Genomic DNA, 14688 nt, shown 5'->3' with positions numbered 1-14688 from the left:
GCACAACTTTGTAATATATACTAAAAGTCACGAATTGTACACTTAAAAATGGATGAATTATGTGATATGAATATAAGATATTGATAAGCTGCTTTTGGGGGAAAAAAAAAACCAAACCAAAAAAAAAAAAAAAAAAGTCATGAATTGGACAGCAATCAGTAACTGTTAATGAAAGAAACTGAATAGATACCATACTTTTGGAGGTCAGCATGGCAATGTCTATAAAGACTTTAAATGTATATACCTTTGACCCTCTAATATTTTAGGAATTTGTTTTACACTTATATACTCATATAAATGTACAAAAATAGATGGATAAGGCCTTTCCTTGAAATATTGTTTGAATTTTTTAAAAGCCCAAAACATTCTACATATCTATTATTAGGGTGATAGTTACATAAGTTATAATATATCCACAAAATTAAATGCTGTGTTGAACGTTTTAAGGAATAAGATAGCTATTTAGGTTTAATTGTGTCTAAGATATATTGTTAAATAAAAAAAAACCCTATATACCATATATGATATGTTTCTCACTGGTATAAATGTGTTTGTATATGCACAGAATATACAAAGGATATATCCAAGCATTGTCTCTGAAGAGTAGGACAAGGGGAGGAAGGACTAAAAACTTTACTTTTTAAAATTATTGTTATTTTTAAAGACAGGATCTCCCTCTGTTGCCCAGGCTGGAGTGCAGTGGCATGATCACGGCTCACTGCAGCCTCGACCTCCCTGGCTTGTGCAATTTTCCTACCTCAGCCTCTCCAGTAGCTGGGACTACAGATGTGGGCAATCATCCTTGGCTAATTTTTTTGATTTTTAGTAGAGATGAGGTCTCACTATGTTACCTAGGCTGGTCTCAAACTCAGCTCAAGCAAACCTCCCACCTCAGCCTCACAAAATGCTGGGATTACAGGCATGAACCTCCAAGCTCAGCTTACTTTTAAGTTATGTATGCTTTTCTACATTTTAACTTCTTTATCTATCTACACATATACATATACATAACCTCTACAAAAATAAATTTAAATAAATTATTAATACAACACTAAAGAAAAAGCAAGGTAAATAAATAAAGGAATTAGTTAGATGGTCACCACTGGGGAATGAACAGTTAAGTATACTGAAACTTTCTGATATAGCAAAAACAAACCCTACACTATGACTAACGTACCATTTTGCAAAAAGATTGTACCGGTAGCCTTTACATTAGTGCAGTAAGGGAAATATAGCTCTTAAAAGTTTCACTATAGACCAGCCTGACCTGGCGAAACCCCGTCTCTACTAAAAGTACGAAAATTAGCCGGGTGTGGTGACATGCGCCCGTAGTCCCAGCTACTCAGGAGGCTGAGACAGGAGAATTGCTTGAACCCGGGAGGTGGAGGTTGCAGCGAGCTGAGATGGTGCCACTGCACTCCAGCCTGGGCGACAGAGCAAGACTCCATCTCAAAAAAAAAAAAAAAAAAAAAAAAAAGTAAGAAAGAAAGAAAAAGTTTCAGCATATAGTGTGTGGCATTATACATGAGATTAAAAATGGCCAATTACTAGATAGCTCAACGAAGATATTGCTCTTAGAGGAATCATGGACAATTTCCCACATGGTATTGATGGCAGCAATCTGTTCAGTATTGAACTGTTTTTTTTGATGGGGGAGTATAAAAAGACACTTTCCTCTAAGTATGTAACAGCAGGGTAGTAATAGTAATAGCTCCTATTTATTGTGTATCTACTTTGTGCTGGCTACTTTACATACACACTTTATCTCCAATCCTTTGCTTTATTTAAGGAAACAGGCTCAGGGAATTAAACTCCTTGCAAAAAGATCCACTGGAAGTATGTGCTAATAGAGCCAGGTCTCCTTGATGTCAAAGCTGACCCTTTTCCACCAAGTATTACAGTAACATAGTAGAGAGAGACTCTTTCATGATTTGAACAACCACATATTTTTACATCAAATTTTTACCTGTTCATCTACTTCTTGAAAACTGTCAACATCAGTACCATTTGTTTCAAACCTTCCACATGTGCCACTAAGAGATGAGCTGCTATCACCAATGCTGCTTTCTGAGGTGCCTGTGACACTGTCACTAGCTGGCCGAGAAGACACAAAGAGGCTGATGTTCTCAAAATCATCATCACAGAACCTGTTCTCGGTATCCACTTTCTGCATTTTTGCTGGATTGTAGGGTTTTAGGAAGGAGGAATAAACATATCCTTTCACATCTGGATGGGAAATAAAAAGAAAGAACCAAGTTCATGGGTATACTTTTCCCAAACATGTGCTCAGAGAAGCACATGGAGGTCCCTTAGAAAATCTCAGTTTAAAGAAGAGTGGTAGGTCTAGGGAAAAACTTACTTCCCGTGTCCACAAGCCATCTGCTTGTACTCCCCAGTGGATCTTTCTGTTCTAGCACAGCCACCAACTCTCCTTCCAGAAGATTGATGTCATATTCTTGTGTAGCATTGCACTTGCGCTTAGCTTGATAGAGTTCCTCTGCACTATATGTGGATAGAAGTTTGGAGCGATGAATGTCAGTTTGACGTGGCATTTCTGGCTGGGAGAAATAAGGAGAAGTTTTGGTTTAGATAGATACATAATAAAATCTTCATGGAGTTGGTAAATATTTTTTCCCTGGAGATTTTTAAAATGTAGAAGTCATATTTTTAGAGGATTATTTCAAGGTGCAGGCATAGAGCAGGTTATTATTGTGAAGTACCCAGCTCAGTTATTCAGTGAAAAATGTCTCCAGTCAGCACAGGAGGGCAGTGTTGTAGAGAAGAAATAACAAGAATAAGAAGGCAGAGGTTCTAATCTCTCTTGGATGTTACATAACCATTTTTAACTCTTTGCCATTCTGTAGACAACCCCTTGCATATTAAGCACTTGATAAATAATATTCAATTAAGTACATTGTACATGTAAATGTCTTTATCTGGGAAATATCATCAACAAATTAGACAAGAATCAAGTGGCTTATACTCTCCCATCAGCTCGGGCCCTAAGAGACTTTGAGAAAGCCACTTATCTCTGGGGCCTGGTATACCTTATGCAGAAAAGGAAAGGGCTGGACTATATGATTTATCTTTATAAAATATTATTCAATAAATATTTATTGAGTGCCTCCTACCTTGTGACAAGCACCATTTTAGTCATCTAGGCATTTTAGGGACATATTATGTACAAAGCAGAAAAAAATATCCATGATCTTATGGAGCTTATGATATACAGGATAGAAATGTACAAGAAATTCTACACATACATAAATTACAGGATATTAGAATGAGATAAGCGATCTGGGAAATAGTATGATAATACGACTTAGACAAGGCAAAGAGGTGAAAGTTACCACTGTCGTGAATGCTGCCAAACTCACCAGAATCTGCGCAGGCTTCTTCTTTTCAAAACTGAGTTTCCTCTCAATAAAGGTGGCACTGTTTTCTTTCACACAATTCAAATTTTGGACCTCTTCTAGTACTTGATTCTGAATCTCAGAAATGCTTGAAACCAACAGTGGCACCTATAGGTAGAAATAATATGGCATTGTTTCCAGACAACGAGGTAATCATATCAGGTGTTAAATGTATTGAGTTGTGATGAACAGTTGAGGAGGTGTATGATAGTTCCATTGTGAAAAGTTAGGGCAACGTTAGAACTTCTAGATAAATATGGTCTAATTTATTGTCTCTAGAAACCCCACAAACATGATAGGGATTTTTTTTTAAGTTTCAAGCCTAAATAAAAGAACAGAAGAGAAAAAATAACAATGAAGTCTTGGAAGAAAAGCTCAGGAGCTCATGACAGTAGATGCCACCCTTGTGGTTGGGTAGGATGGCGGCAAGGGAAAGCAGCTAAAAGAAGGAACACTGATTAAGAGCCTGTGCTGGTTTTAAAACAAATTCTTCAACAATGCTCCCTACAAAGAAATGGAGTTTACATCCTTACCCCTCAAAAACTGGGTAAGCCTGGCATAGTGGCTCATGGTGTAATCACAGCCAACAGCGAGGCTGAGGTAAGAGGACTGCTTGTGTCCAAGAGTTTGAGACTAGCCTGGGCAATGTAGCAAGACCCTGTCCCTAAAAAGTTTTTAAATCTTAGCCAGGCATGGTAGTGCATGCCTGAAGTCCAGCTAATCAGGAAGCTGAGGCCAGAAGATCACTTGAGCCCAGGAGTTCAAGATCAGCCTGGGCAACTAGTCACTACTAAAACAATTTTTTTTTTTTCAGGCTGGACTGCAGTGGCGTGATTTTGACTCATTGCAACCTCCGACTCCCTGGTTCAAGTGATTCTCCTGCCTCAGCCTCCCAAGTGGCTGGGATTACAGCCATGTGCCACCACACCCAGCTAATTTTTTTTTTTTTTTTTTTTTTTTTTTTTTTTTTTTTTTGTATTTTTAGTAAAGACGGGGTTTCACCATGTTGGCCAGGATGGTCTCGATCTCCTGACCTCATGATCCGCCCGCCTCGGCCTCCCAAAGTGCTGGGATTACAGGCGTAAGCCACCGCACTTGGCCTGCTGCTAAAAATTACAAAAAAAAAGAAAAGAAAGAAAGAAAGAAAGAAAGAAAGAAAGAAAGAAAGAAAGAAAGAAAGAAAGAAAGAAAGAAAGAAAGAAAGAAAGAAATTAGCTGGGTGAGGTGAGTGAAACTCCATCTCAAAAAAAAAAAAAAAAAAAAAAAAACAAAGAATGAGGAAGCTCTCCATGTATTATCGTAGATGCATTCTCAGAATATATTGTTAAAAAGCAAGTTGCAGAATGGTATATATAATATGCTGTTTTTTACTTTTAAGAAATAAAAATATATATTTGTATTTATTTTTACTGGCATGAGAAAGCACTAAATGCATAAAAATAAACTAATAAAAATGGGATGAGAGTGGGAAATGGGATGCTAGAGGAACAGGTATGGTGAGACTGATTATACATTTACGTAATTTTGACTTTTGAATCCTGTAAACATAGCCCTTGTTTATTCAATTTAATTTAATTCAAAGTATAAGTTAAAAGTTAATTAATGCACAATAGAAAATAAAGTAGGGACAATTAATTCTGCTCCAGGTGTTACCCATTGAATAGCTATCCATCTCATTCAGTTAAGAACTAGTATACTGGAAATGTAGGGCCAAGAAACCAAACTAATTTTTAAGAAGTTGATATAAATTGTAAATATCTTTCTTCCTCATCAGGAAAATAATTATAAAATTATATCGTAATAGAAGCCGAAGCTACACACACACACACACACACACACACTTGCACACACACACACACAACCAGGCTTCTCTTTCTTGGGGAAAAATGAAATCAAAACAAAGCATGGTTTGAAAGTTATCCTGCGTCTTTCATTATGCTGAGATGGCCTTCTATTTAGAGCCACATCTTAAACGGTCATAGTTAACATCTAAGAACGATTGATTAGAAAGAAATACAAAATATAAATTGTTGATAAACTTCATGTTGTATCAGTCAGGTAGAGCAAGGCTGAAAGGTGTTTGGTATTTGCAAAGGAATCTCCAAAAAAGAATTACAAATGTGTAAGTCACAGTAAACCTGAAGTAGGAAACCCTCTGAGCTTCCCATGGAGAAGACAGATAAGGAGCAGGAGACTATCTGACTGGTTTTAGTTAAAATAAACACGCACACACCACACTGAATACAAGTCCACACTCTGAACAGGGCTTTCGTACGGGTGTGGTTTCTAGCAGATCCACTAGGCCAAAGTAGCTGCGTGTTGGTGCTGTGCTTACCGGCACAAGTGTGGAGTAAGCCTGCTGTGCCACGAGCATCAGGTCCCTAAGGAGGGTGATAAAGCTGCACAGACAGTTCAACAGAATCTTCCGAGCAGCCTGGTTGAACGCCTGGAGCTCCTCCACAAGCTGGGCATTGAGGGCCTCATACTCCTTTTTGGCCAAGTCTGACTCCTCTCCTGCTGATCGCTGCAGGTAGCTGTTGCAATCCAGCAGTTTGTCATAGCGTTTCTGGATGAGCTTGTGAGGCCCTGGGAATAACGATAGCAGGGCTGACAAGGGCATCAGGATGAGTCTCTGTAAGTGAGATGCCTGCCAAAAGAAAAAAAGAGCCCATTTCGGAGAGAAGATCAGCCTATAGCTTGTCCAGTGCTGCTATCGATAGGCTTACCTTTTCCCCCACAAGAAGCACAAAAGAAAACAGGAAAGCCCTAGACAGGTTAAAAGAGGATCTGATCACTTTTGTGTCTGGCTAAACCTATTCAAAGACTTAAAACAGGCGCTCTAGGTTGTAACATTGAGCCTAAAAAGTGAGCAGGAAGAGGAATTCAGAAGTTAAAGCCTGCTCACCCAAAATATAACTCCACCTTTTTCTCTACCGTCTTTGGTTTTGTCATTGTCATCTCCTTCAACACTTTTTCATTCCCCTTCTTTCTCATCCCAGAGCCAGCACTTGAGGGTAGGGGGAATATCTAGCCTTTGACTACCAAAACTGTGTAAAAGATTCACCACATCGCTCCCACCTTTTGCTGGCAGCGAAAGGAATATAGTTAATCCCATAGGAGACTGTACCCTATTCTTCCCATTTCAGCCCCAGATCCCTGGCTACCCTGGAGGCTTATTTTTGGTAGTGGAATTATATCCCCTATAAAGATAGCAACCCCTTAATAAAGGTATTTTAACCTTGAGACAGAAAAGACCACAGAGTTTTAACTTGTTTTATTTTTAATTAATTAATTAACTTTGAGACAAGGTCTCACTCTGTCACCCAGGATGGATTGCAGTGGCACTTTCTCAGCTCACTGCAGCCTCTTCTCAAGCCATCCTCCCACCTCAGCCTCCCAAATAGCTAGGACTACAGGAATGTGTCACCATGCTTGGCTAATTTTTAAAATTTTTTTGTAGAGATACGGTCTCATTCTATTGCCCAAGATGGTCTTGAACACCTAGGCTCAGGCAATTCTCTCACCTTGGCCTATAAGTTGAGTTTTAAATACATTAAAGGATTAAACTGATGCTATTTCTGTGTCTTAAATTGTTTACACTTTTTGGCCTGAATCATTGAAAATGAACTTCATAGAACTGCCCATCTTCATGACATAACCTGATCATCCTAGATTTGATTTCTTCTATTTCTCTTCTGTTTTACATTTGCTGACTGCCCTACTTTACCCTTTATCATGTATGCTTATATGATATTTTATGATAATTTGGAAGTAGGTTTCTCTTTTGTAACCCAAACGATATCCTAGAGAATCAGTATCTGAGCAGCAGATTGTATTAATTAACTTAAATGGCCCCTGGTAACTTGGTCTGAACTCATGGGAAATCTAGAAGAGAGAGAAACCAATCTCTTATTGGCACCAGCAATAGCCAGCACAAATTAAATTTGATGTCCAGCTTATGAGATAATCAATATACACCCACAGACTGTTTAATGAGTCCCTTGGTAAACAAAGAATCTATTTACTGTATTTACTATATCTGGGATAAATTACTATGTTTGTGACTTGACTGGATTCTACAGGTAATCTAATTACGGTATTGCAATATAATTATATATATATAAAATCCAGTGACTCATAGACACAAAATGATTCACCTTTATGTAGGAATTGTGGTTAGAACAAATAAGAACTAGATTTTAATATTTTGTCCTAACAAAATGTGTAGATATGTATCACTCATGGTCAGATAAGAATAACTGCTCTGCCTTTAGATAGATTTTGAGTTCTTAATATTTGATTTTTAAAAAGAGTTCTATATATGTTATCCATAAAAGTTACTTTTATATTGAGCCTTCTCACAATTTTTTTTAACTTAGCCTAATTAATCATCTTGTGTTTTAGGCAAGGTATGCAAGACACCTTCTGTCTTCTTTCTATCAAAGTCTGCAGCATGCTTGCTGAGAGAGAAGCCACATACCACACTTTCAGGTGCTACTCAATAAATACATGTTAACTTAATGTATTGGAATTAAGCTAAAGAGCAAACTTTAAAGACTTTTCTAGAATGTGTGCTCTCTGTAATTAAATGCAGAAAATACATAAAGAACTAGCCACACCATTAAACATATACTGTAAAAACAACTATCTATCTATCTATCTATCTATCTATCTATCTATCTATCTATCTGTCTCATCATCACTATCATCTATCTGTCTGTATCCATCCATCCATCCATCCATCCATCCATCCATCCATCCATCCATCCATCTGTCAATGACCTGTTTCTCTATCATATTAGCTCAGATGTAAGCCTGACTTTTCATTCCCCAGTGCCAGAAAAGCAAAATGCTTCTGTGTGGTTTTTCTACTAGACTGGGGGCTGTATGACTTCCTAGGGTTTGGAAGTATGTGAGATTCTTCACAGGTTCTCACAACGTCTTGATGTGGGGGGATGTTACTGAGATTTTGAGCCTGGGGTGCCAAAAATGCTAAACATCCTCCAACAAAAGGGCCACTCCATGAAGATTTGTCTTACCCAAAATGCCTATAATGCCAACACAGAAATGCCCCTTTCAAGATGATCTATCTTCTATATAATTCTTGAAATGCTGCTATGCAATAATAATACCTACAGAAATTAAAATTAATATTACCCAGAGTAACTTACTACTAAAATGTGTTATTGACTCAAGCATGTTTCTATGATTCCCAAGATATATTTTATAGAACTCTTAGAAAACAAATATTTTACCATGGAACGAAATAAATAACATATGACTCTCAAATAAAAGTCTTTCTCAATAGGAAGGCTTTGCCTTCCAATATATAGTGTGTTAATAAGTGTCATATCCTCAGAGAGTACCTTTGCCCTTTCTGTAAGGACTCAAGGCATTTTCAGAGACTTGTTTAAGAAAAGCATAGCCCGCTTGAGCCCAGGAGTTTGAGACCAGCCTGGGCAACATGGTGAAACTCTGCCTCTACAAAAAATGCAAAAAATCTTCTAGATGTAGTGGTGTGCCCCTATAGTTGCAGCTGCTCGAGAGGCTGAGAAGCAAGGATTGCTTAAGCCCGAGAGGCAGAGGTTGCAGTGAGCTGAGATTGTTCCACTGCACTCCAGCCTGGGCAACAGAGTCAGATCCTGTCCCAGAAAAAAGAAAAAGAAAAGCATAGCTTTCTAACTTAATAAATTATTAATATTTCACATGCAGACATAAACTAAATATTGATTTTAAAAACAACATTGCCACTGGTTACCCCTAGAAACACAATCTGTGGTCCTCTTAAATTTCCATCATAGTAAAATCCTCACTAATCCACTTAAAAAATATTAAATGATTTTAAAAATCGCGTTTAAATCTACTAATTTTGACATTAGTATTTGCTTGAGCGCATGTTTTATTTCTGACTCCAGAAAAATAAACGAAAAGTAGCTTTCCTTTCAACCTCACTATTTAATTTGCATTTATCTGTGAATATAAATAACTTACAAAGTCATGACACGAATTTAAGGCATTACTTAGGGTCTCAGAATAGCCCATCTCATCGTCTTTGTTGTATGAAATCTCCTGAAGGTCCATTACACTCTGCAGAGCCAGGGGCATGGCATCCTGAAACCCAAGAACAAAGTTACAAAAATGGCAAGTTTTGAGGTCAGTATAATTAACGTATCCCAAATGTGGACTTCGTCAGCATAACCCTTAATTATCACTGAGAGGTTATTAAAATAGGAACAACAAACATTTTATAAATGCTCTGTGCAATCAGGTTGCTTGGAAGAATATATTTCCTTACATTTTCCTTATGCCACTTTCTCGTAGTACTCAGTATATGACCCTCTTTGATTAAACAGTCCATCTTAAATTCCCTCATTAGCTATTTTTTAGCTTGCAATTCTTACAAATTCCTTATTTTAAAAATCACTCCTCTTTGATTTAAATTCATCAATTTTCCTTAGAAAATTTAATGCTCTCTTTAAGAGAAGATGGTCACATTTTTTTGTTGAATCAATTAGTGGAAATAGAAGACTTTCCTGTAGATGTTCCCAAGAGCCATTTACTCCTTGAAAGATATGTAAAGGACAGGGTTCTCACTGCTCTCTGGCTGTTATAACTGTTTTTGGTTTTCTTTTCACAGAAGGCAGCACTTTAGGAAGCAAATAGCAAACCTGATTGTAAGGCAGGCTTTGTATCAGATCATAAATAAGAACAGAATAGTACATGTTCTTATATAACATGGAAACTTGTCTCCAAATCATTCTGATATTTTATCGAAGAGTGCAAACAACTTCTTCCAGAAACAGATATCCAAGATATACAAGAGAAAAACTTCTGGAATATAGAAGGGGACTGTTTAGTAACTAATTTACATGTAACACTACTAACTTTCTATGTCTCATGGTTGTAGTCATTGTCAAGGTGGCATGAAGGACACTGTTTCCTCTTTATGAGATCCATTAGAAGAAACCTGACTGGTTTTTCTACTGAGCATAATCATACTGTACTCCAATTAGCTGGTTGAAATCAGTGATTCTCAAAGGGTCAGGACAACTTCTTATGGGACTGGAAATTTCTGGGAGTATTTCTGTTTTCTAACATAATCTCATGGGAGCATTTGCATATTATAGTTAATAGGATTTTGTAGTTCAATTTATTTTCCTTTATATTGATGTTTATACTTATTTTAGGTACTACAAAGAGATGTGTTAGTACAAACAAACACATTTTCTGTCTCTTGCAATTTTGTGTTAATGAACTCATCTCTGTTATAAAGAAAGCATGCTGATGGTCCATAAGGCAATCATCTGAGCAAAACAGTCCCACAATATGACTATTTGGACTGGGGAGGGAGTGGAGCAGGTAAGAGATCAAACAGCAAAACACCTCTTTATATTGGCTTCCTTTACCAGCAGTTTGCATCCTTCCAATTTTGATCCAGTGTCATAATATAAAGGAAGGAACAGTCACATTTACTCTTCAAAATAACCATGGAAATCAATGCTTTGTATCAGATGTTCCTGTAGAACACTGAAAACAGTTGTGTCTCACCTACCTGTATGTGTTGAAGACAGAGTGAAATGTTCTTCACACAAAGCCTCACAGTCTTTTCTAAAGCTCTAAACAGCTTTTCTTCTCTGTTAAAGGTATTGTCTTTAACCTAAAATACATATGAAATTATTTTCATAACTCAAATGAAATAAATATTTTTTAAAATAGCACAGACCATATTGGTCCAGCACATTACAAAAGAAAATTCTTTGATGATATGAAAACATTTGATGATATGCTGTCTGTCTTAACACATACTGTCTCTGTTGGTACATAGCACAACTGATGCTCAGTTAGTGTAGCAAAGCCAAGTCTTGTAGTTCAAATTGCTGTTGTTAATTTCCACATAGCTTCACCCATGCCATGGTAGATGTGGGATTGTAAAACTTTCTCTGTAGTTTTTAATGGCATATATTATGTATGGACTCAAACCATATCACATTTTTTGGGTTTATAAAATAGCCACATTTGATCTATTGACTAGAACTTATTGTTTTGTTCGTATGATTCATTCCAATTTATTTCACAGTGCTTATTTAGAAAATATTCTTAGATTCATGGTTAAATAAATGTGGCCTGTAATCCCAGCATTTTGGGAGGCCAAGGTGTGCGGATTACAAGGTCAGGAGTTCGAGTCTGGCCGAGCCAATATGGTGAAACCCCCCCATCTACTAAAAATAAAAAAAGTAGCTGGGTGTGGTGGTGTGCACCTGTAGTCCTAGCTACTCGGGAGGCTGAGGCGGAAGAATCTCTTGAACCCAGAAGGCAGAGGTTGCAGTAAGCCAAGATCATGCCACTGCACTCCAACCTGGGTGACAGAGCTAGACTCTGTCTCAGAAAAAAAAAAGGAAAGAAATGTGAAAATTATTTATCAACTCAAATTTGAAGGATAATAAATAATCTTAGCAAAAAGAGTCCTTCTGTTAAGATAACTCAGCAGAGTTGAGATAGGGTCACATGTATTCAGTTATTTTTTGTCATCTTACATGTACATCCATTAGAATTCAGAAAGATATGCTTTTTATGCTGTGGCAATTTCTAGGAGCACACATTTATTACTGCTATTAATAGCAAGCAGTATTTCTTGGCAATTAAAATGGCTACAAAACAAAATCTGAACCAGCCTCATCCTGGCAAAATCTGTGTGAACATGCAAATGCTTTATGGAATAGGGTATATATTATTAAGTTTGGCACTGGGTGGTAAACATAGCAGTTCTTGGTTAATATGTTTTTAAATTTAACATGGTTGATATTAGAACTAAATGGTTCAAAAATGGTGACATTTTATTTTATTTTTAAATTTCTTAATATTGTTTATTTAGAAAGCTTTTGATTAAATAGGCAGCAGAGTTCTTTGTAATTCCCACAAAATCCAACATCCTCTGCCTTAGGGTTGCTATGCTCCGATTCAGTCTAGTGTGTATAACAATATGCTAGGGCAGATATTTTAAAATGCAGTTTCCGAAGAGTCATCACCAGATATTTGATTTTGTACATCATCTGGCTAGGATCCAGATGATTGCAAAGTAGAAGGTTCAAGAATCACACTGAGAGAAATATTGCCCAATTCTACTTTCCTATAAGCAAGCCTTTTCCATGTTGTTTTCTTTTGCTGGAATATGCTGCTGTTCATTTCCTGCCTTGCAAAATCCTGTTTATTTTTAAGGACTAATTCAAATGTCACCCATTCTGTAAATCTTCCCTTTTCTCCTATTCTTTGCACTGTAGAAAATTAATTACTCTCTCCTATTTGCTCTCATAACCCTGGTTAATGGTTTAAGTGATTCTCTCCACTGATGGATTTTGGTTGTTTAGGATTAACTATTGTTGTTTTAATGAAAATAATAGCGAACATTTGTTAAACACTGACTATGTTCCAGACACTGCTAAAACCTTTCTTCCATTTTCTCATTGTAATCCTTACACATATATAATGGAATTATGACTAATCCCATTTTAGAGATAAAGAAACAGAAGCTTCAGGAGGTATGGCAGAGATTGTTAGCATTCCTCCTGCTGTCCCTTTACTGATAGAATGCACACCTCTAGTTCAAGTTGGACACTTGGCTGCCCTGCTAGAGACTACATTTCCCAGACTCCCTTGCAGCTGTCTCTGCCCTGGTAACCAGGTTTGCACAAATAGGATGTGGATGAAGCCTTGTTTTTCATGTCTGAATCTTGGCCTTATAACATTTCTCTGGGACTTGAAAGAAGACATGGCAGGAATCCAGCTTCAACCAGGCAGATGAAGACAATATGTTTAGAAAAATCACTGAGGGAACTGGGTTCCTGAAGGATCTTATGAAGCAGAGGTCATCTGGATTCACATCTCAGGACTCTTAAAAGAGAGAGAGTGGCCAGGAGCAGTGGCACATGCTTGTAGTCTGAGCTACTCAAGAGGCTGAGAGAGGATCCCTAGAGCCCAGGAGTTTGAGGCTGCAGTGAGCTATGATAATGGCACTGCACTCTTGTGCTGCTTGGGCAACAGAACAAGACCCTGTCTCTAAAAAAATAAAAAAGAAAGAGAAAGAGAGAAATAAACAGCTACCTGATTCAGCCTACTATGCCTTTGGAATCTCTTCGTGAACAGATATGTGGTCTTTACCCTGGTTAATATGGGGAGTTAAAGAAACTTACCCATGGTGTAGTAGGATCAGGATTCAACCCCAAGCAGTCTGAATTCAGAACCTACACCTGTTCATCTTTGTATTCCCAATCTTTAACATGGTGCTGGGTGCGAGAGTTCAATATATGTACGATGAATTGAAGAGAATCTTCCTCTTGGGTAATAGCTTTATACCCTAACTCTACCAATATTTCACCTGAGCTGCTGACAAGTGCAAAATTGATTGATTTGAGATTTATCTCTTTTCCCGTCAAGCCTATGCAGCTGATTTTCTGATTAACAGTAAAATGCTTCATTGCTGACAGGACATCCTCTCAAAAGATTAAGGGGAAAAATCTAATTAATATCCCTTCAGGCTACTTTAACTACGATTCACTTTTAGTTCACATTGAGAAATATAAGAAGCTGATGATAAATATGTTAAAGAATATAACAGCTTATTCAAAAGCCTGCCCAGAATTAGAGGCTGCCTATTATTCCTTAATATAATTGTCTTGCGTCAGAAGCAAAATCCCAAAGACTGGGGGAGAATTGTTTGCACCACATTTACACGTGCCTATCTCTATTATGGCTACAATCTCTTCTTAAATAAATTTCCAATTTGATTTTAATATAGTTGTCTTTAGTTGAAATGTCTTCATTGTCCTTTCTCTGATATGTGAGCATGTCCCATAAATGTCCCAAACTTCTTACATTATAGTTCCACATTGAGAAGAAGAACCTCTTACATGCAATGGACTCAGTTAGCCCCTAGAAGGATATAAAGAAGTAAATACAAAAATAATTCAAGCCTTATGTTCTAAGAATTTACATGTTGGTAAATTCAGTACAGTCACAAGAGGAAACAAGAACATGACTTGGAAGGAAGAAGTTTATTATACTCACAGGTCCCAGAGAGAGGAGTCACCACATGCCACACAGGGCCAGAGGCAAAGCACCAGGTTTTGGTACAGTAGCAGAAGATAGGAGTAAAGAGAAAGTCTAGACCAGAACCTATGTTGGGATTTCCTTGGGAAAGGTGAGGCAGGAGCAGAGTAAAGAGTTTAGGACTGGCTATTTTAAATTACTCCATGGGGTAATCTCTAGTTGCTGGTACTGG

The 14688-nt window shown here is 37.4% G+C and overlaps 1 protein-coding gene across 3 annotated transcripts in view; it reads right to left on the bottom strand.

Moving 5' to 3' along the window:
• ARHGEF38 (Rho guanine nucleotide exchange factor 38) overlaps nt 1-14688 on the bottom strand; it is a 124155-nt gene that overhangs the window by 8326 nt on the left and 101141 nt on the right. For all 3 annotated transcript variants that reach the window (XM_007999441.3, XM_073017529.1, XM_073017530.1), the window contains 6 exons: nt 10966-11070; nt 9405-9524; nt 5749-6060; nt 3378-3521; nt 2360-2558; nt 1967-2226 (listed from right to left, as the gene is read on the bottom strand). In XM_007999441.3, coding sequence (XP_007997632.3) covers nt 1967-2226; nt 2360-2558; nt 3378-3521; nt 5749-6060; nt 9405-9524; nt 10966-11070 — 1140 coding nt within the window. The remainder of the gene's footprint in view (nt 1-1966; nt 2227-2359; nt 2559-3377; nt 3522-5748; nt 6061-9404; nt 9525-10965; nt 11071-14688) is intronic.

This window comes from Chlorocebus sabaeus, chromosome 7, assembly GCF_047675955.1.
Source record: "Chlorocebus sabaeus isolate Y175 chromosome 7, mChlSab1.0.hap1, whole genome shotgun sequence".
Taxonomy (NCBI): domain Eukaryota; kingdom Metazoa; phylum Chordata; class Mammalia; order Primates; family Cercopithecidae; genus Chlorocebus; species Chlorocebus sabaeus.
This window is presented reverse-complemented; position numbering and strand designations above follow the sequence as displayed.